We start from the raw sequence: 25,000 nt of genomic DNA, 5'->3' as shown, positions 1-25,000 counted from the left end.
TAAAATAATCACTAAATAAATGCAACAAAAAAATGCAAAATAGATACTTACTTAATGCTTAATAAATGCTGAATAATCACTAAATAAACAATAGATAGATGCCTAATAAATGCTACACAAACACTCAATAAACGCTGGATAATCACTAATTAAACACTAAATGAATGCTGAATAAATACTGAATTACCGTTAAATAATCACGAAACAAACAATAAATAAATGCAAAATAATAATTAATTAATGCTGAATAAACACAAAATACATACAAAAAAAAAACCTGCTAAATAAATACAGAGTCAGGGCTAAATGCCAAAGAAATTCTGACTTAACTCTAAATAAATGTTAAAAAATCACTAAATTTATGCAAAAAACTGCTAAATAAATACTGAATTAATACTAAATAAATGTTGAATAATGACTAAATAAACAATAAATACATGTTCACACTGAGAAACTTCTTTTTTTTTGGTTTGCAAATAATCATGAACTTAGAATTTAATGGCAGCAACACATTGCAAAAAAGTAGTCAGAGGGCCATTTTTACTTGGCAAAATTGTGAAAAACGTCATAATTTTACACCAAAAAATTCCCTATTTTACAGGAACAACAAAAAAAATTGGCAATATTGTGATAAAAGTCCGAATTTTATACGACAAATGTCGGCATTTTGCGTTAAAAAGTAATAATTTTACGTGAAAATGTAATAATTTCACGAGAAAATATTGCAATATTACAGAAACAGAAAGAATATGAAAAATTGTTCCAAATTTTATAAGAAAAAGTCGACACATTTTACGCTAAATAAATGTTAAATAATCACTAAATAAATGCAAAATAAAAGTCAATTAAATACTGACTTAATGCTATATAAATGTTAAATAATCACTAAATAAATGCTAAATAAAAGTCAATTAAATACTGACTTAATGCTAAATAAATGTTAAATAATCACTAAATAAATGCTAAATAAAAGTAAATTACATACTGACTTAATGCTAAAAAAAAAAGTAAAATAATCACTTAATAAATGCAACAAAAAAATGCTAAGTAGATACTTACTTAATGCTTAATAAATGCTGAATAATCACTAAATAAACAATAGATACATTCCTAATAAATGCTACACAAACACTCAATAAACGCTGGATAATCACTAACTAAACACTAAATGAATGCTGAATAAATACTGAATTACCGTTAAATAATCACGAAACAAACAATAAATAAATGCAAAATAATAATAAATTAATGCTGAATAAACACAAAATACATACAAAAAAACCCCCGCTAAATAAATACAGAATCAGGGCTAAATAAATGGTAAACAATCACAAAATGAATGCCAAATAAATACTGGCTTAATGCTAACTAAATGTTAAATAATCACTAAATAAATGTAAAATGTATTCCAAATAAATACTGGCTTAATAGTAAATAAATGGTAGAAATCACTAAATAAATGCCAAATAAGCAGTGGCTTAATGCTAAATAAATGATAAATAATTAGTAAATAAATGCCAAAGAAATTCTGACTTAACTCTAAATAAATGTTAAAAAATTACTAAATTTATGCAAAAAAATGCTAAATAAATACTGAATTAATACTAAATAAATATTGAATAATGACTAAATAAACAATAAATACATGTTCACACTGAGAAACTTCTTTTTTTTTGGTTTGCAAATAATCATGAACTTAGAATTTAATGGCAGCAACACATTGCAAAAAAGTAGTCAGAGGGGCATTTTTACTTGGCAAAGTTGTGAATAAAAGTCATAATTTTACACCAAAAAATTCCCTATTTCACAAGAACAACAAAAAAAAATGGCAATATTGTGATAAAAGTCTGAATTTTATACGACAAATGTCGCCATTTTGCGTTAAAAAGTAATAATTTTACGTGAAAATGTAATAATTTTACGAGAAAATATTGCAATATTACAGAAACAGAAAGAATATGAGAAATTGTTCCAAATTTTATAAGAAAAAAGTCGACACATTGTGAGAAAAAGACTGCTTTGCCAAATAAATACTGACTTACGCTAAATAAATGTTAAATAATCACTAAATAAATGCAAAATAAAAGTCAATTAAATACTGACTTAATGCTAAATAAATGTTAAATAATCACTAAATAAATGCTAAATAAAAGTAAATTAAATACTGACTTAATGTTAAATAAATGTAAAATAATCACTAAATAAATGCAACAAAAAATGCTAAATAGAAACTTACTTAATGCTTAATAAATGCTGAATAATCACTAAATAAACAATAGATACATGCCTAATAAATGCTGCACAAACACTCAATAAACGCTGGATAATCACTAACTAAACACTAAATGAATGCTGAATAAATACTGAATTACCGTTAAATAATCACGAAACAAACAATAAATAAATGCAAAATAATAATGAATTAATGCTGAATAAACACAAAATACATACAAAAAAACCCCTGCTAAATAAATACAGAATCAGGGCTAAATAAATGGTAAACAATCACATAATGAATGCCAAATAAATACTGGCTTAACGCTAAATAAATGTTAAATAATCACTAAATAAATGTAAAATTTATTCCAAATAAATACTGGCTTAATAGTAAATAAATGGTAGAAATCACTAAATAAATGCCAAATAAGCAGTGGCTTAACGCTAAATAAATGATAAATAAATGCCAAAGAAATTCTGACTTAACTCTAAATAAATGTTAAAAAAAAATCACAAAATGTATGCAAAAAACTGCTAAATAAATACTGAATTAATACTAAATAAATGTTGAATAATGACTAAATAAACAATAAATACATGTTCACACTGTGAAACTTGTTTTTTTTTTGGTTTGCAAATAATCATGAACTTAGAATTTAATGGCAGCAACACATTGCAAAAAAAGTAGTCAGAGGGGCATTTTTACTTGAAAAAATTGTGAAAAAAAGTCATAATTTTACACCAAAAAATTCCCTATTTTGCAAGAACAACAAAAAAGATTGGCAATATTGTGATAAAAGTCCGAATTTTATACAACAAATGTCGCCATTTTGCGTTAAAAAATAATAATTTTACGTGAAAAAGTAATAATTTTACGTGAAAAAGTAATAATTTTATGAGAAAATATTGCATTATTACAGAAACAGAAAGAATATGAGAAATTGTCCCAAATTTTATAAGATAAAGTCGACACATTGTGAGAAAAAGACTGCTTTGCCAAATAAATACTGACTTACGCTAAATAAATGTTAAATAATCACTAAATAAATGCAAAATAAAAGTAAATTAAATGCTGACTTAATGCTAAATAAATGTTAAATAATCACTAAATAAATGCTAAATAAAAGTAAATTAAATACTGACTTAATGCTAAATAAATGTAAAATAATCACTAAATAAATGCTAAATAAAAGTAAATTAAATACTGACTTAATGCTAAATAAATGTAAAATAATCACTTAATAAATGCAACAAAAAAATGCTAAATAGATACTTACTTAGTGCTTAATAAATGCTAAATAATCACTAAATAAACAATAGATACATGCCTAATAAATGCTACACAAACACTCAATAAACGCTGGATAATCACTAACTAAACACTAATTGAATGCTGAATAAATACTGAATTACTGTTAAATAATCACGAAACAAACAATAAATAAATGCAAAATAATAATGAATTAATGCTGAATAAACACAAAATACATACAAAAAAAACCCCCGCTAAATAAATACAGAATCAGGGCTAAATAAATGGTAAACAATCACATAATGAATGCCAAATAAATACTGGCTTAACGCTAAATAAATGTTAAATAATCACTAAATAAATGTAAAATTAATGCCAAATAAATGCTGGCTTAATAGTAAATAAATGGTAGAAATCACTAAATAAATGCCAAATAAGCAGTGGCTTAACGCTAAATAAATGATAAATAATTACTAAATAAATGCCAAAGAAATTCTGACTTAACTCTAAATAAATGTTAAAAAATCACTACAGCCCTTTGAGACACTTGTGATTTAGGGCTATATAAATAAACATTGATTGATTGATTGATTGAACTTGCACTTACAGATGTCCATGAAATACTTTGTCTTTGCAGTCTATTCAATTGAATATAAGTTGAAAAGGATTTGCAAATCATTGTTTTTATTTAGCATTTACACAACGTGACAACTTCACTACTTTTTGGGGGTTTGTATATAAATGCATGGGAGTGTGTATTGTGAGTGTGTGTGTAGTTTGAGTGACAGCGACAACCCCCCTTTGTGTTGTTTTTATTAATTAGAGCGGGCAGACATGAGATTATGGCCGAGAGAAGGCGTCAGCGAGGCTGCAGGCGGTTTTATTTCCTTTCCCGGGGGACGCCGCGATTCGCTATCAGCGCCGCCTTCGATTGACTTCCTCATTTGCCTAACATGCCAGCTAGTGGAGCTTGAAATAGGCTGGCCTACAAAGATTGACGCCACATCCACACCCATAAACGCTTTTTATTCAACTGCAGCTCCGCTTTTGTGTTCCAGCGCTGAACACACACACACACACACACACACACACACACACACACACACACACACACACACACACACACGCAATCGTGTATTTGTTACCTTCTTGAGACCTGAGAAAAATGCCCACCTCTTTAGGACCAGCCTTTCTAGATATATAAAGAAGTGTATTTACAACATGAATAATATATACATACTATGCACATATAAAAAAGCTTGTTGTGAAAAATTAGTTGGAATTTCACAAGAAAAACTTAGAATTTTGTCAGTATTATAATAAAAGTCGTCATTTTAGTCAACGCGAGTCAAAATATTACAAGAAAAACCGAACATTTGTGCAATATTATGATAAAAGGTGGAATTTTTACTCAATAACAGTCGCAATTCTACAAGAAAAGCTTCACATTTTGGCAATTTTACAAAAAGAGTCGTGATTTTACTCGACAGAAGTCACAATTTTATAAGAAAACTTAAAAATGTTGGCAATATTATAATAATAATGGGAATTTTACTTGACTTTTGTCATCATTTTACTCGAAACATGTCACTGTTTTACAAGAGCAAAAAAAAAAAAAAAGGGCAATGTTGTGATAAAAGTCCGAATTTTATACGACAATGTCGCCATCTCGCGTTAAAAAGGAATATTGTTACATGAAAAAGTAATAATTTTACGAGAAAATATCGCAATGTTACAGAAACAGAAAGAATATGAGAAATTGTTGCCAATTTTATAAGAAAAAAGTCGACACACTGTGAAAAAAAGACTCATTATTTACTTCGTTATTACAGTATGTCTCTATATACATTGTTATTTTTTATTTTTTATTAATTTTGGCCAAAGGGGGCGCATTTCAATTTCTTACACACACTTGTTATTTCATATGTTGACCAGAGGGGGAGCACTTTTAAAAGCGACACACAGTCAATTTGAAAAATCCCTCCTTTTTGGGACCACCCTCATTTGACATAATTTATATTATTTTTTTAACGTATTTTTTGGGTTGGTGCACTAATTGTAAGTGTATCTTGTGTTTTTTATGTTGATTTAATTTAAAAAAAAAAAAAAACGATACCGGTAATAAAAAAAACCGATACCGATAATTTCCCATATTACATTTTAACGCATATATCGGCAGGCCGATATTATCGGACATCTCTAATTATAATAATAATCAGAATTTTACTTGACTTTTGTCATCATTTTACTCGAAACATGTCACTGTTTTACAAGAGCAAAAAAAAAAAAAGGGCAATGTTGTGATAAAAGTCCGAATTTTATACGCCAAATGTCGCCATCTCGCGTTAAAAAGTAATATTTTTACATGAAAAAGTAATAATTTTACGAGAAAATATCGCAATGTTACAGAAACAGAAAGAATATGAGAAATTGTTGCCAATTTTATAAGAAAAAAGACTGCTTTTAGTATAAATAAAAAAAATCTTCATTATTTACTTCGTTATTACAGTATGTCTCTATATACATTTTTATTTTTTATTTTATTTTTCTTATTAATTTTGGCCAAAGGGGGCGCATTTCAATTTCTTACACACACTTGTTATTTCATATGTTGACCAGAGGGGGAGCACTTTTAAAAGCGACACACAGTCAATTTGAAAAATCCCTCCTTTTTGGGACCACCCTCATTTGACATAATTTATTTTATTTTTTTTACGTATTTTTTATATATACATGTTACAGGTAGGGATGTCCGATAATGGCTTTTTGCCGATATCCGATATTCCGATATTGTCCAACTCTTTAATTACCGATACCAACCGATATATACAGTCGTGGAATTAACACATTATTATGCCTAATTTGGACAACCAGGTATGGTGAAGATAAGGTACTTTTTAAAAAAATTAGTAAAATAAGATAAATAAATTAAAAACATTTTCTTGAATAAAAAAGAAAGTACAACAATATAAAAACAGTTACATAGAAACTAGTAATGAATGAAAATTAGTCAAATTAACTGTTAAAGGTTAGTACTATTAGTGGAGCAGCAGCACGCACAATCATGTGTGCTTACGGACTGTATCCCTTGCAGACTGTATTGATATATATTGATATATAATGTAGGAACCAGAATATTAATAACAGAAAGAAACAACCCTTTTGTGTGAATGAGTGTAAATGGGGGAGGGAGGTTTTTTGGGTTGGTGCACTAATTGTAAGTGTATCTTGTGTTTTTTATATTGCTTTAATTTAAAAAAATAAAAAATAAAAATGATACCGGTAATAAAAAAACCGATACCGATAATTTCCGATATTACATTTTAACGCATATATCGGCCGATGATATCGGCAGGCCGATATTATCGGACATCTCTAATTATAATAATAATCGGAATTTTACTTGACTTTTGTCATCATTTTACTCGAAACATGTCACTGTTTTACAAGAGCAAAAAAAAAAAAAAAGGGCAATGTTGTGATAAAAGTCCGAATTTTATACGACAAATGTCGCCATCTCGCGTTAAAAAGTAATATTTTTACATGAAAAAATAATAATTTTACGAGAAAATATCGCAATGTTACAGAAACTGAAAGAATATGAGAAATTGTTGCCAATTTTATAAGAAAAAAGTCGACACACTGTGAAAAAAAGACATTATTATCATTATTTACTTCGTTATTACAGTATGTCACTATATACATTTTTATTTTTTATTAATTTTAGCCAAAGGGGGCGCATTTCAATTTCTTACACACACTTGTTATTTCATATGTTGACCAGAAGGGGAGGACTTTTAAAAGCGACTGTTGCGTTGACCAGCATTCCTCCAATGGGGAATTCAAATTGCTAGTCTCTCCCAGATTATTTTCATGGCAATAAGCTGATGTTTATATCCAATCAACAGGCAGTAGTTGGTATTTTGTGGTTTATTCTCCAAGCTTAGAGGACAAACCTGAGACCCATCTAGCACACCAGCGTTCCCTGACCCGGTCTAGCTCGGTCTTCCCTCCCCCTCCTGTCCCCCCAAGCTCAGCACTGCCCTGTGCTCCTTATCTTAGGAATGTTATGGCAGTCTCAACAGCGCTCTGCCTCTCTACTCAAGGACACTCGAATCCAAGCACTTTGTACCACACGAGACATTAGCTGATGTAAATATGACTATAGGAGTTTTAGAAAGAAGTAACACTTAAATATGGATATGATTATGATCTGCTTCCCACATTTTTTATTAATTTTAGCCAAAGGGGGCGCATTTCAATTTCTTACACACACTTGTTATTTCATATGTTGACCAGAGGGGGAGGACTTTTAAAAGCGACACACAGTCAATTTGAAAAATCCCTCCTTTTTGGGACCACCCTCATTTGACATAATTTATATATATATTTTTTACGTATTTTTTATATATACATGTTACAGGTTATATATATTTTATTATTGAATGTATCAAATGTGATGAATATTTAATGGTCCACAGTGGAAACAAGCCTTTTGGCTTTTTGCCTTTTTAAAGCATTACATGGATTACATTCTTTAAGATGTCAATAAACTTCTCAATCAATCAATCAAAAAACAAAAGTCATAATTTTACTCAAAAAATGTCACCATTTTACAAGAAAAACAACACAAATTGGCAAAAGTCAGAATTGTACATGACAAATGTCACCATTTTGCAATAAAAAGTAATAATTTTACATAAAAAAGTAATAATTTGACTAGAAAATATGCCAACATTACAGAAACAGAAAGAATATCAGAAATTGTTGCCAATTTTATAAGAAAAAGTCGACACATTGTGAAAAAAAGACTGCTTTTAGTTTTTTTTAGTTTTTTAATTGTTTTTTTATTTTCATTATTTACTTCAAGTTATTACAGTATGTCTCTATGTACATATTTATTTTACTTTTTTTTAAATTAATTTTGGCCAAAGGGGGCGCATTTGTTGTGAGCTTGTTGGGAAAAATGAGTTTGATTAATTGATTGAGACTTTTATTAGTAGGTTGCACAGTACAGTAAATATTCCGTACAATAATTTATTTATTTATATATATTTATATATATTTATTTATTTTATATATATATTTATATATTATTTATATATATTTATTTATTAATATATGCACCTTATTGCTTTTTTTAATCCTGCTCTACCATGAGCTTATGTAACGAAATTTCGTTCTTATCTGTGCTGTAAAGTTCAAGTTTGAATGACAATAAAAAGGAAGTCTAAGTCTAAATGGCAACACCCGAATACGTTTTTCAACTTGTCCACGTTAATCAATTCATCCAGTTGGAATTGCACAAGAAAAAAGTCATAATTTCACAAAAAAACTTATAATTTTGGCAGTACTATAATAAAAGTCGTCATTTTAGTAAATACGAGTCAAAATTTTACAAGAAAAACTGAACATTTGTGCAACATTATGATAAAAGTTGGAATTTTGCTCAATAATTGTCGCAATTTTACATGAAAAGCTTAAAATTTAGGCGATTTTATGAAAAGAGTCGTAATTTTACTCGACAAAAGTCACAATTTTATAAGAAAACTTTAGAATGTTGGCAACATTATCATAATAATCAGAATTTTACTTGGTAAAATTATGATAAATGTCATCATTTTACTCAATAAATGTCACTGTTTTACAAGAACAACAAAAAAATTGGCAATATTGTGATAAAAGTTCGAATTTTTTTTCTGACAAATATCACCATCTTGCATTAAAAAGTAATAATTTTACATTAAAAAGTAATAATTTTGCATTAAAAAGTAATAATTTTTACGAGTAAATATTGCAATATGTGTTTATTTTTTGGTTTGTAATTGGTTTTTAATCTTCATTATTTACTTCAAGTTATTACAGTATGTCTCTATATATTTTTTTAATATTTTTTTTATTTAAATTAATTTTGGCCAATTCAATTCCTTACATACACTTGTTATTTCATATGTTGACCAGGGGGGGAGTACTTTTTAAAGCGACACACAGTCAATTTGAAAAATCCCTCCTTTTTTAGACCACAAACAACAACAAAAATTGGCAATATTGTGATAAAAGTCAGAATTGTCTACGACAAATGTCGCCGTTTTGCGTTAAAAAGTAATAATTGTACATGAAAAGGTAGTAATTATACGAGAAAATATGGCAATATTACAGAAACAGAAAGAATATCAGAAATTGTTCCCAATTTTATACGAAAAAAGTCGACACATTGTGAGAAAAAGACTGCTTTTAGTTTAAAAAAAATAAAAATAATAATAATCTGCATTATTAACTTCAAGTTATTACAGTATGTCTCTATATACATATTTATTTTACTATTTTTTAATTAATTTTGGCCAAAGGGGGCGCATTTCAATTTCTTACACACCACTTGTTATTTCATATGTTGACCAGAGGGGGAGAACTTTTAAAAATGTGAAAAATCCCTCCTTTTTGGGACCGCCCTCATTTTGCTAGATGTCACCACAAATGAGACATTGTCTATTAGATGCAATGTTATTGATTTATGTCATCACTTGTTCACACCTCCTCATATGGAAGATACTTTTCTTTCTTCACGTCTCAAGAAGGGTAGCAATACAAGAACACACACGCACACACCCGTCACTATGAATCTCATGATTTCGTTTCTTCGCCGCCGTGGCTTTTGGCGGCGCGGTTGCCGCTAGCAACGTGTGGCGCGTGTTGACTCATCAGCACATTTGCAACAAACACAATTAGTGAGCATTAAAGTATGAAAACTGGTTATTCATGTTTTCAGTCGGGCTGAAAATGATCCGTCTCACGCTTGATTCACACGTTTGCAGGAAGTGAAAGACCAAAATAAAAGATCTCGTGTTATTTTTGATCGAATGAGCTTTATTTTGCTAAGCAGCTAGCGTCCATGTTGCCAAATACATCACTTCATGTTCATTGTCATCCTACATCTATTTTTATTTTATGTACTTTCATCATGTTTGTATTTATTTGTGTTTATTCAAACAAACAAAACTAAATTGGATTTTTAATTAGTAAATATTTTTTCTTAAATTGATATCAACTCAATGGAAAAAAGGATCACCCAAAAAGTAATTTCTTTCAGTTCAATATTTAGCCTAATAACATTTATTTGAATTTAAATTAATTGATGAATTCATTAATTAAGTGGTCAAGTGGCTTCATTTAAATTACATTAAATAACAAAATGACATTACATTAATTTAAAAGTATTTAAAATTCAGTAAATACATTTTATTAAAGACATTTTTACTTTTTGTAATTAATTAGATTAAGTGGAAGTACATTTACATATTAATATTTAATTGAATACAATTTTAATTAATGTATTATTTATTAAATAATTATAATACATACTTTTGAATAATATTTTTTATAAAATCAACATTTAGCCTAATTACATTTATTTATGTACAAATTATTCGAATTCAATTAAATGATCAAATATAATATTACATTTAAATGAAATTTAAAAAAAAAAAAAAATTAAACACATTTTAAAATATTCCACATTAATTAAATGCCTTTTAATTCATAATTAATAATGTAATGTTGTATTGATTCTTAATAAATACTAATAATTATACTCAATTTAAAAAAACTTGATTAATAATTTGATATAAAATCAAAATGTATTTATGTACAAATTATTCGATTCAGTTAAAGGATCAAATTTAATGTTACATTTAAATGAAATAAAAAGAAAACATTACATTAAATAAATTTAAAAATATTCCACATTTATTTAAAACCTTTTAATTAAGAAAATAATTACCTTTGCAATTAATTATATTATTGTGAAAGTGCATTTATTTAATTATAAATAATAATGTAATAATCTTTTAATTATTAATAAATAATAATAATTACACTTAATTTTAATTGTAGTGTAATAACATTGAATTGAATACAAATTAAATTAATTCAATTAAATGTTCAAATATAACATTGGATGTAAATGACATAAGCATTTTTAAAAATCACATTAAAATTCAAAAGTATTAAAAATTTGTTAAATACTATTTAATTAGGAAAATAATACAAATTAATTGAATTCAATTAAATTGTCAAATATAACATTGGATTTAAATGAAACTAAATAAAAACATTACATTAAACACATTTGAAAATATTTAAAATGTATTATATAAATTTTAATTAAGAAATTAATGACTTTTGCAATTAATTAGATAAAGTGAAAGTACATTTATTTAAATGTAACTCTTGAATTGAATACAATGTTAATGAATGTATTAATTGTTAATAAGAATTAATGATACAATTTAAATCACTTTTGATTAATGATATGATATAAAATGAATTACATATAAATATTAAAAATAAATATTTGACACCATCAGTGCCTCACGCTCCTGCAGCGCCACCTAGCTGCTGTGCTGACCCCCTGTGATGTGTTTGTCGCCCACTAGGTCTGTTGTCCGTCTTGCTGCCAGTCTGTTAAGTAAGCTAGTGGACAGCCTGGCCCCCAGTATTACTAGTGTGTTAGTGCATGGCAAGCAGGTAAGTCAGGTGCATGCTCGCCAATCATGTCTGAGCACAATATCACCTCGCTACGCTGCCGCAACAAATGAAACATTGTCACTTTTGGAATGTAGCGTAACAGATGTCATGCATCAACAACACCCCAATTCCCCAGTGGGACACAAACGTTAGCAACATTAATACATCAACAACACCCCAATTCCCCGGTGGGAGACAAACGTTAGCAGCATTAGCTAAGGCAGCTACATGCTAGCTTTACACTCATGCTAGGTTAGCATCTTCAATGAGGAGAACCTTAAAGGCTCATTTTTGTATGTGTAGCGAAGCCTGATTTTATTATTATTATTTTTTCTATAGAAAGCTCTTCTCTATTGACCAGAATTTAGCCTGGATTTTTTTTTAAAGTGCTTTTAATTTTATTTAGCTGCTGGGAACTGTAGCTTTCATGCTAACGAGCTGTGTTAATAATGTAGTGGAGCCTGTTTGCTGAAGAAAAACATGACAAACTTACAAATTCTGGTGGATAATTTTAAAAAAAACCTTTTTTTAATTTTTTTTTAAACCAACTGTCTTTAGTCGTGTGATGGACATAGCAAGCAAGATTTATTAAGTATTAGTAAATATTCATTATAAGTATTAAAATATTGAATATGTGCTTGAATCAAATGTGCCCCGAAGGTAAACATTTTATTTATGTATGCAAATGTGCTCATTTATACACCTTGCTAAGATAAATTAATTAGAAACAAATACAAAAATTTGTTGTTGTTTTTTAGATATGTCGCAAAGCCTACTTTTATTTATATTTTATTAAAATTTTATTTTTTAATTTTTTAAAGTGTGTTGAGAAAGCTTTTTGTCTTTATTAGGGTAGCTTATATTCATTAGGTATTAGTAAATATTCACTAGTAATATTTACCATATATGTCAGTATTACAGTATATTAAAAAGATGTACTTCTTATGGGATCAAATGTGACCCGAGGGTAAAATTGTTATTTATGTATGCAATTTTACTATTTGATACACCTTACAATAGAGGAGATAAATTAATTAAAAAAAGATTAAAAGTTAGTTGTTGTTTTTTTAGATATGTCGCAAAACTTACTCTTATTTATATGTTATTAAAAAAATGTAAGATGTGTAGCAAAGCCTGCTTTTATTTATTGTATTTTTTTTTTTTTAATGTATAGCAAAACCTTTTTTTAAGACACTTGTCTTTCGTGGTGTAGTGGACATTGCAAGCTTAGATTAATTCGATATTGGTAAATATTCACATTATTTGATATGTCAGTATTACAGTATATTAAAAATATGTACTTCTAATGGAGCAAACGTGACCCGAGGGTAAAAACTTTATGTATTTGATACGCCTTACAAAATATTAATGAAAAAAAAAAAAAAAAAAAAATGTACCGGTAATTTGTTTTTTGTTTTTAGATGTGTAGCAAAGCCTACTTTTATTTATATATTTTTTTTTTTAAAGGAAAATGCGTAGCAAAGCCTGCTTTTATTTGTTGTATTTTTTGTATTTTTTTTAATTCATAGCAAAATCTTTTTTTGAACCACTTGTCTTCCGTGGTGTGGTGTACATTGCAAGATTATATTAATTAAATATTGGTAAATATTCACATTATATAATATGTCAGGATTACATATATAAAAAATATGTACTTCTTATGAGATCAAACGAGACTTGGTGACAAAAAATATATTTATGTATACAAATTTCCTATTTGATACATTTTACAATAGAAAAAATGAATTAATGTTTTAAAAATAAAATAAGTTTTGCTTTGTTTTTAGATGGTTTTTTTTGTTTGTTTTTTTAACATTTAAGATGTGTAGCAAAGCCTTTTGTATTTTTTTTTTAAGTGTGTAGAAAACCCTTAAAAAAATTAAAAAAAACCTTGTCGGACATAGCGAGCTAAGATTAATTAGATATCTTTAAATATATATTTAAAGATATATATGTATAAACATTTCCTATTTGATACATTTTACAATAGAGAAGATAAATACAAAAAAAAAAAAAAAGATTTTTTTTTTTTTTTAAGATGTTTTTTATTTATTTATTTATTTTTAACATTTAAGATGTGTAGCAAAGCCTTTTTTTAAATAAAGTGTGTAGAATTGTTTTTTTTTTTTTTTAAACCACTTGTCTTTTGTGGTGTAGTGGACATTGCGAGTTTAGATTAATTAGATATCGGTAAATATTCACATGATGTAATATGTCAGGATTACATTATATTAAAAATATGTACTTCTTATGCGATCAAACGAGACTTGGTGACAAAAAATATATTTATGTATAAATATTTCCTATTTGATACATTTTAGAATAGAGAAGATACTTTTGTTTTTTAAGTGCTTTTTTTGTTTTTTAGATGTTTTTTTATGTATTTTTTATTTTTTACATTTAAGATGTGTAGCAAAGCCTTTTTAAAAAATTTTAAAGTTTGTAGAATTTTTATTTTTTTTCAACCACTTGTCTTCCGTGCTGTGGTGTACATTGCAAGATTAGATTAATTAAATATTGGTAAATATTCACATGATATAATATGTCAGGATTACATATATTAAAAATATGAACTTCTTATGAGATCAAACAAGACTTGGTGACAGAAAATATATTTATGTATACAAATTTCCTATTTGATACATTTTACAATAGAAAAAATTAATTAATGTTTTAAAAAAAAAAAAGTTTTGCTTTGTTTTTAGATGTTTTTTTGTTGTTGTTTTTTTTAAACATTTAAGATGTGTAGCAAAGCCTTTTGTATTTTTTTTTTAAGTGTGTAGAAAACCCTTAAAAATAAAAAAAAGACCTTGTCGGACATAGCGAGCTAAGATTAATTAGATATCGTTAAATATATATTTAAAGATATATATGTATAAACATTTCCTATTCGATACATTTTACAATAGAGAAGATAAATACAACAAAATAAATAAATTATTTTTTTTGTTTTTAGATGTTTTTTATTTATTTTTTTATTTTTAACATTTAAGATGTGTAGCAAAGCCTTTTTTTTTATAAAGTGTGTAGAAAAAAACTTTTTTTTAAAACCACTTGTCTTTTGTGGTGTAGTGGACATTGTGAGCTTAGATTAATTAGATATTGCTAAATATTTACATGATATAATATGTCAGGAATACATTATATTAAAAATATGTACTTCTTATGAGATCATACGAGACTTTGTGACAAAAAATATATTTATGTATAAATATTTCCTATTTGATACATTTTAGAATAGAGAAGATACTTTTGTTTTTTAAGTGCTTTTTTTGGTTTTTTGATTTTTTTTTTGATTTTTTAAAAATTTTTTACATTTAAGATGTGTAGCAAAGCCTTTTTTAATTTTTTAAAAGTTTGTAGAAATGTTTTTTTCTATTTTTTAAACCACTTATCTTCCGTGTTGTAGTGGACATTGCAAGCTTAGATTAATTAGATATTGGTAAATATTCACATTATTTAATATGTCAGGACTACATTATATTAAAAATATGTGCTTCTTATGGGATCAAACGTGACCCGCAAATGTACTTTTTGACGCGCCTTGCAAATACAAAAGATAAATTAATTTAAATAAAAATGTTTTTTTATGTGTAGCAAAGCCAACTTTGATTTGTATTTCATTAAAAAAAAGTTGTTGTTTTTTCCCCATTTAAAAAAAAAAAATCCATAGTTTTCCCCCAAATGGTGAGCATAAACATCATTAAAAGTCCTTATTGATTCAAGTTGATGAATCTCAAAGACTTGCTTGCTTCTCAAAGTGTTCCTCATGACGATATTCCGCTAATATAACAACTTTTTGTATGATTTTAATCTCATGTTACGACTTTTCAGTGTTCCTTGCTAGAATGATGACGTCTCACGATGATAACTCCTTCTCTATTTCGTGACGCTCTTCCTGGTTTTTATGTTCGCCCATTCCGCGGAAAAAAAATCTGGCACGCTCGCGCCGTGCACGCGCTCCTACGGCGTGGAGTGTTTGTCACAGATTAGCCTCCTCGCCCCAGACGCACTTATCTCGGCTCATTTTTATTATTATTTTGTAGCACTTTAGCTTCTTTTCATAGTGCTGAAGTAGCGGAAGGTGTGCATCTGCATACAGATGGTCTGCACAAGCTGCTACCTTTTAAATATATTCCTAATAAACCTAGAAATATCACGCGTTTCAATAAAAACTGATGCGTGTACTTGAAACTTCAACTTTACAAATTATTATCGTTATTTTTGCAGGCCCATTAAAAGACGATCTCATGTTGTCCTCTTGTTGCTAGGCAGACTTCACGGGGCTCAGTCATAACTGCCCCTAAGTCCAGTCAAAAACTAAAACTAATAAAACTAGCAATATCACGCGTTTCAATAAAAACTGATGCGTGTACTTTGAAACTTGAACTTTAAAAATTATTATTGTTATTTTTGCAGGCCCATTAACAGACAATGTCATTTTGTCCTCTTGTTGCTAGGCAGACTTCACGGGGCTCAGTCATAACTGCCCCTAAGTCCAGTCAAAAACTAAAACTGTGTGTTGGCCACGCCCACTCGGCCCTTTCAACGACCAACTAGGAAGTCTGGCGAGAATTTTTTGTAATTTTTTATCGATACCGATACCATTTTTTTATCGATACCGATACCAATTTGTGTTACTTTGTGTGTTCATTTGGTAATAAATCTTAATTTTTTCAAAGTAAAAACTATTTTTTTAAATTTAACATTTAGCTGATAATAATAACTGTGCTGTACAGTAGTTATGTACAGGTGTGTTGCCGTAGTCAATGGAAGTAGTCTTTGCCATTTGGTTTGTTGTTGTTTTTTTTAACAATTAAACAAGCAAACAGCATATTTTGACAATACAAAAATCTAAAAAAATACAAAAATAAATACAAACACCAAAAAAATTGGGCTTGTCTAAAACAACTTAAAATGTTCCAATAAAGACAATAATTTAAGGGTGTTTCTATTTTTTTACCATTTCCCAATATTGTATTAATAAATTGAAATCATTAATCCAATGGTATAATTTGGGTTTTACTTTCAGAAAATGACTTTTATAAATATAAAAAGATATCTTGCAGCATATTAATATTAATAATTTATTTGTTCCTATTTTTTTTACATATACAAAATTTACTAAAATGATGAACAAACAAATTGCGGTTCTTAATACAATGATTTAAGGGTGTTTCTATTTTTTATCATTTCCCAATATTGTATTAATAAATTGAAATCATGAATCCAATGGGATGATTTGGGTTTTACTTTCAGAAAAGGACTTTTATGAATATAAAAAGATATCTTGCAGCATATTAATATTAATAATTTCTTTGTTCCTATATTTTATACATATACAAAATGTACTAAAATGATAAACAAACCAATTGCGGTTCTTATTACAATGATTTAAGGGTGTTTCTATTTTTTATCATTTCCCAATATTGTATTAATAAATTGAAATCATTAATCCAATGGGATGATTTGGGTTTTACTTTCATAAAAGGATGTTTATGAATATAAAAAGATATCTTGCAGCATATTAATATTAATAATTTCTTTGTTCCTATCTTTTATACATATACAAAATGTATTAAAATGATAAACAAATTGCGGTTCTTAATACAATAATTTAAAGGTGTTTCTATTTTTTATCATTTCCCAATATTGTATTAATAAATTGAAATCATTAATCCAATGGTATTATTTGGGTTTTACTTTCAAAAAAGGACTTTTATGAATATAAAAAGATATCTTGCAGCATATTAATATTAATAATTTCTTTGTTCCTATCTTTTATACATATACAAAATTTACTAAAATGATAAACAAACAAATTGCGGTTCTTAATACAATAATTTAAGGGTGTTTCTATTTTTTATCATTTCCCAATATTGTATTAATAAATTGAAATCATGAATCCAATGGGATGATTTTGGTTTTACTTTCAGAAAATGACTTTTATAAATATAAAAAGATATCTTGCAGCATATTAATATTAATAATTTATTTGTTGCTATCTTTTATACATATACAAAATGTACTAAAATGATAAACAAACAAATTGCGGTTCTTAATACAATGATTTAAGGGTGTTTCTATTTTTTTATCATTTCCCAATATTGTATTAATAAATTGAAATCATGAATCCAATGGAATGATTTGGGTTTTACTTTCAGAAAATGACTTTTATAAATATAAAAAGATATCTTGCAGCATATTAATATTAATAATTTATTTGTTGCTATTTTTATACATATACAAAATGTACTAAAATGATAAACAAACAAATTGCGGTTCCTAATACAATGATTTAAGGGTGTTTCTATTTTTTTGTACAATTTTCCGAGGTTGTTTTATTACATTGAAATCATTAATCCAATGGGAGACTTTGGGTTTTGCTTTCAGAAATGGACTTTTATGAATATAAAAGAATAGCTTTCAGCAAATTATTATTAATAATTTATAGGTTGCTATTTGTTATAAATCTACACAATTTAATCTCTTCTATACTTTGACATTAAGATGAATGTGCCAGTCACAACTAAACTGATTAACAAACAAATTGTGGTTCTTACTCATTCTGATTTTAAATCAATTTATAATTTTCAAAAATCGATTGCATTTTTGTTTTCTAAATAAAAATTAATTTCTAACTAATCAGGCCATGTCCATGCAACCAGAAGGATATTTTGTAACATTTAACCTGTTTTGAAAAAGTTTCATTATAATTAATATACCAAATAATATATTGCGAGAATCCGATAAAGACAATAATTTAAGGGTGTTTCTATTTTTTGCCATTTTCCAAGATGGTATTAATAAATTGAAATCATTAATCCAATGGGAGAATTTGGGTTTTACTCTCAGAAATTGACTTTTATGAATATAAAAGAATAGCTTTTAGCATTTTAGTATTAATAATTTATAGGTTGCTATTTTTCTTATTCATTCTGATTCTAAATCAATGTATAATTTTAAAAAAATTGATTATTATATTATTATATTATATTATATTATATATATTATATTATTTTTTTTTTTTTTTTTTTTTAAATAAAAATAAATGTTTAAAAAGATTAGGCCATCTCCATGCAAACAGAAAGACCTTTTCTAACCTGTAACCTGTTTTTAAAAAGTTCCATTATAATTATTATACCAAATAAAATGTTGCAAGAATCCGATACAGACAATAATTTAAGGGTGTTTCTATTGTTTGCCATTTTCCAAGATTGTATTAATAAATTGAAATCATTAATCTAATGGGAGAATTTGGGTTTTACTTTCAGAAATTGACTTTTATGAATATAAAAGAATAGCTCGCAGCATATTGATATTAATTTAGAGGTTGTTATTTTTTATTAATATACACAATTTAATCTCTCATATACTTAGCCATGAAGATGAATGTGCCAGTCACAACTAAATCGATACACAACCAAATTGCGATTTTACTCATTCTGATTCTGAATCGATTTAAAATGTTCAAAAACCGATTGCATTTAAAAAAATAAAAAATCAATTTTTTAAAAGATTTAGTAGGCCATCTTTTCTAACCTGTAACCTGTTTTGAAAAAGTGTCATTATAATTATTATACCAAATGATAAACTGCGAGAATCCGATAAATACAATAATTTAAGGCTGTTTCTATTTTTTGCCATTTTCCAAGATTGTATTAATACATTGAAATCATTATTATATAAACATACACAATTTCATCTCTTCTATACTTTGCCATTAAGATGAATGTGCCAGTCTCAACTAAATTGATAAACAAACAAATTGTGATTCTTACTCATTCTGATTCTAAATCTATTTATCATTTTCAAAAATATTTAAAAAACATCACGGTTTTCCCAAAATTCCCAAATTTCCAGGATATTCCCATTCAAATGAATGGACATATTCTTAGTCCTAAATGATCAAAATTTTGCACCATTTTTTTACCCGATTCCGACCTTTCAACCATCCACACACTCCACTCACCTTGGACAATCAAACGTATATTTTCCAAGTTCTACAAAATTCCAGGAATTCCCAAAATTCCCGGTTTCCCCAAGCCCTATTTTCACTTCTCACTGGAAAGTTTTCACAGTCCACATTTCTCAACCAATTCCAACCATTCCACCTTCAAAACATTCCTCTTAGTTGGGACAACAAACGCTCCTATTTTTTTTTGTACAAATTCCCGGTTTTCTTCGAAATTCCAGGAATTCCAAAATACCCATTCTCAATTCAAACTGTTACTACGTCAACATTTTTCAACTGATTAGAAACATTCCAACACCAACCCATTCATATCATCTACGACAACTGTGCTAGTATCCGTATTTTCAAAAATTCTCGGTTTTCCCGAAATTCCAAATTTCCAGGACATTCCCGTTCAAATGAATGGACATATTCATAGTCCTATTCCCTAGACTCTCAAAATGTTGCGCCATTTTTTTACCCGATTCCGACCTTTGAACCGTCCACACACTCCACTCACCTTGGACAATCAAACTTATATTTTCCAAGTTCAACAAAATTCCAGGAATTCCCAAAATTCCCGGTTTTCCAAAAAGCCCTATTTTCACTTCTCGCTGGAAAGTTTTCACAGTCCACATTTCTCAACCTATTCCCACCATTCCACCTTCACGACATTCCTCTTAGTTGGAACAACAAACGCTCCAATTTTTGTTTTTTCGTACAAATTCCCGTTTTTTTTAGAATTTCCAGGAATTCCGCAATACCCATTCTCAATTCAAACTGTTACTACGTCAACATTTTTCAACCGATTCCAAAAATTCCAACACCAACCCATTCATATCATCTAGGACAATTTTGCTAGTATCAATATTTTCAAAAATTCTCGGTTTTCTCGAAATTCCCAAATTTCCAGGACATTCCCGTTCAAATGAATGGACATATTCTTAGTCCTAAAATGCCCTACACTCTCAAAATTGTGCGCCATTTTTTACCCAATTCCGACCTTTCAACCATCCACACACTCCACTCACCTTGGCCAATCAAACTTATATTTTCCAAGTTCAAAAAAATTCCAGGAATTCCCGGTTTTCCAAAGCCCTATTTTCACTTCTCGCTGGAAAGTTTTCACAGTTCACATTTTTCAACCAATTCCCACCATTCCACCTTCACGACATTCCTCTTAGTTGGAACAACAAACGCTCCAATTTTTGTTTTTTCGTACAAATTCCCGTTTTTTTTAGAATTTCCAGGAATTCCGAAATACCCATTCTCAATTAAAAACTGTTACTACGTCAACATTTTTCAACCGATTCCAAAAATTCCAACACCAACCCATTCGTATCATCTAGGACAATTTTGCTAGTATCAATATTTTCAAAAATTCTCGGTTTTCTCGAAATTCCCAAATTTCCAGGACATTCCTTTTCAAATGAATGACACTATGACATATTCATAGTGCTAAAATGACCTAGACTCTCAAAATGTTGCGCCATTTTTTTACCCGATTCAGACCTTTCAACCATCCACACCACTACTCTTCCCATATTTAATTGTTTTTTAACAAGAATCCAATTTTATTCCAATCGTCACCCGAGGAATCGGAACCGTAAATATGTTTTTTTTTTTTATAACAAATTTGCTTTTTGATTGTAACGTGCGTCTTAGCTACCGAATTTGGAGGTGTTGAAACCGCCATGTAAAATTGCTAATGCTAAACAGTAGCATGTATATGGCATGTCCAGTGTAAATTAGCATCAAGCTAATTCATTTGTGTGAATGCATTTTTTTTTCTGTTGGAATGTAGAAGTTATTTAGTATCTCATGTAAGTTTTATTGATATATGGAATACTCACAAAAAAAACTCTCAAACGGCGACAATCCGTCTGCTAAGCTAGCAAGAACTTTGGAGAGGAAGCATGGCATGAAGCAAAGGAACAAGTCGCGCGTGTCCAAGTCACGGTCAGCTATCTTCCTCTCTGGTCAGGTGACCCTGGGCGTGTTCGGCCGCGAGGAGGAGGTGATCTCCAACCCGCTGTCGCCCGGCGTCATCCAGGGCATCATCTACAGCAAGTGCTGCCCACCAGGGGGCGAGCGTGAGGCGGTCCTGCAGCAGGAGCTGGTCATCCACATCGGATGGATCATCTCCAACAACCCCGAGCTCTTCAGCGGCATGCTCAAGATCCGAGTCGGGTGAGCGTCTGCGGCTACGCGACAGTTAAGCGCACAATAGTCCACCAGCTAGACGCAGGTTAGTTAGTGACTCTTGAACAATACACAATCCTCCAGCTAGGTGGCAGCACTGCTCCAATTACTCAACAGGCCCAACCAGGGAATATAATGAAGTACATTTGGCACTAGAACTCCCAAAGTTGTTATTCTTGCCCTGAAATTCCCAGAAGGCAGCCAAATGGCTGTTGTTTAAAATGTACCACTCAACGACCGACAATTAGCCACCTTTCTTTTATAAATGCAGCCATCACATCGGAATGCTCAGATAACATTTTCACAATTAGTTTTTCACAATATTTTAATCATATAAAATATAAATGTTCTTGTAAAATTTTTGCTTTTGTCACAAAATATTCCTACCGAGCATAATTGTTGTACAATGATTTTTTTTTACATAGTTTTGTCTTGTAAAATATTTTTTTCAGATTATTCTTAAAAATTATTTTATGATTTTTTTTCTTATTACTTTCTTTTAAAAAAATCAAAACTGTTAGTTCTACAGTATATTCGACTTTATTAATGTAAAATGGCATATGTTTATCTTTTTTTAATTTTTTATTCATACATAATTTAATATTGTGTTTTTCTTTTAAAAAAATGGTTTTCTTGTAAAATTGTATTTTTGTCAAAATATTCTGACATAATTCATGTACAATGACAACTTTTTTCTCATATTATTCATAATTTATATGTATATATATATATATTTTTTTTTTTTTTTCTTTTTTTTCTTTTTTTTTTTTTAAATTTTTAATTTTTTTTATTTATTTATTTTTTTTTATTTATTTTATTTATGTTTTTTATTTATTTATTTATCTTTTTTTTTTTTTTTTTAATATATATATATATATAGAGCCTATACATTTAAATGTGTAAATCTACACATTATTGTGTATATGTATATATACATTTGCACAAATATATATATATATTTTTTTTTAATTTTTTTTTTTATTATATATATATATATATATATATATATATATATATATATATATATATATATATATATATATATATATATATATATATATATACATACATACATACATACATACATACATATATATATATATATAGAGCCTATACATTTAAATGTGTAAATCTACACATGGTGTATATGTTTATATACATATGCACAAATATATGTGGTACCGGGCCGCGGCCCGGTGGTTGGGGACCACTGATCTAGGACAGGGGTGTCCAAAGTGCGGCCCGGGGGCCATTTGTGGCCCGCAGGTCATTTTTTAACGGCCCCACGGCACATTTTAAAAATACGATTGAAAAAAATGAAAAACATGAAAAGTGGTATAAAAGAGCAAACAGGTGAAATGTAACAAGAAAATGCCGCAATGTTTACTCTAATAACACAAAGCTGCCATGCAGGCTGTTTCTTTCTTTAAAAAATAATAATGAATCAAAATCAATGTCATTATGAATTATTGACCTATTCAAGGCTCCAATTACGTCACATTTGAGATATTTTTGGGGAAAATGTTGCATATTTTGTGTTTGCCATATAAAAAACTGAGCTGTTTTTTTCAAAGGGCCTAAAACGAACAAACGAAAAACATAAACAACAATAAAACGTATAATTGACGGATAGATCTGAAGTTGATCTCGAGATTATTGTGTTAAAAGTAAACAGTAAAAAAAATAAAAAAAAATATTTTTTAACACTATAATTACCGTATTTCCTTGAATTGCCGCCGGGAATATAGTATTCGCCTGCCTAGAATTAGAGCCGGGTCAAACTCGTTTCGCAAAATAATTAGCGCATGCTTGGCACTTCCGCCGGGTCAAATATGAGTCATTAAATGACTTCCGCCTCCTGGTGGTAGAGGGCGCTAGTGATCCTTCTTGCGACTGCTGGTACTGCAGAAGACCGGTGCTGCAGAAGAAGACAACAGGCAGCAAGAGTGAGGAGCCATTGTTTGCTTGCACTTTTACCATGGAGGATTACATATCTAAAATAAAACAGTTTTCTAAACTGGACTTTCAATCGAAGCAGGAGGTAATAATTAAAGGAAGATCTCCATCGAGACAGAGAGACTTTTAAAACTGAAGAAAGATAAGGAAGACTTCTATAGGAGCTGCGCATGGACTCGTTTATACCTAAAGGTAAGACCATAATAACGTTTTTTTTTAATTAAATGTGCTTTTCATGATAAGGTAAGCGCCGGAGTGAGAAGAGGTTTTAAAATAATTAACGCATGCTTGTCCATCCCGCATGCTTTTGGTAAACGCAGGAGTGAGAAGAGGTTTTAAATTAATTAGCGGCTATTCAAGGAAATACGGTATTTGGATCCCCAATAATTTTAGTGTGATTTGTTTTTAAGTGTCATTGCTCAAAAAATAATAATGAATTAAAATCAATGTTGTTATGATTTATTGACCTTTTTAAGGCTCCAATTATTATATAATCTCAAATATTCCACTTAAAAATTTTATTGTGTGAAAATATTTGCATATTTTGTGTTTTTTCCATTAAAAAAAACAGGGTTTTCTTTGACAACAAGAGCATACGACTTAAATCTTTAAAAACGTTATATTGACAGATAGAGCTAATGTTGATCTGGAGATTTAAAACTTGAATAATAATAAAAATAATAATACTGAATAATGACACATTTTTTTTTTTTTTTTTACCAAAACCCTTTGGGGTCAAGCCTGAGTGGAGGCCTAAATGTATATTTTTTTATACATATATTGTATTGGTTTTTAAAATAGAAAATATCAAAATGGACCCCGCTTGCTTTGATTTGTCAGAATGCAGCCCTCGGTGGAAAAAGTTAGGACACCTCTGATCTAGGACAATTGTGCTA

The 25,000-nt window shown here is 28.7% G+C and overlaps 1 protein-coding gene across 2 annotated transcripts in view; it reads left to right on the top strand.

The window, feature by feature from the left end:
• The window catches only part of LOC133629867 (phosphorylase b kinase regulatory subunit beta-like), a 59,361-nt gene that overhangs the window by 25,299 nt on the left and 9,062 nt on the right, over positions 1–25,000 (top strand). Inside the window, exons 9-10 of one of the 2 annotated variants that reach the window (XM_062020916.1) lie at positions 11,902–11,992; positions 21,931–22,136. In XM_062020916.1, coding sequence (XP_061876900.1) covers positions 11,902–11,992; positions 21,931–22,136 — 297 coding nt within the window. The remainder of the gene's footprint in view (positions 1–11,901; positions 11,993–21,930; positions 22,137–25,000) is intronic. The other variant, XM_062020923.1, reaches the window with a different exon arrangement.

This window comes from Entelurus aequoreus, linkage group LG02, assembly GCF_033978785.1.
Source record: "Entelurus aequoreus isolate RoL-2023_Sb linkage group LG02, RoL_Eaeq_v1.1, whole genome shotgun sequence".
NCBI lineage: Eukaryota > Metazoa > Chordata > Actinopteri > Syngnathiformes > Syngnathidae > Entelurus > Entelurus aequoreus.
Note: the sequence above shows the minus strand (reverse complement) of the source record. Positions and strands in the feature narration are given on the sequence as shown.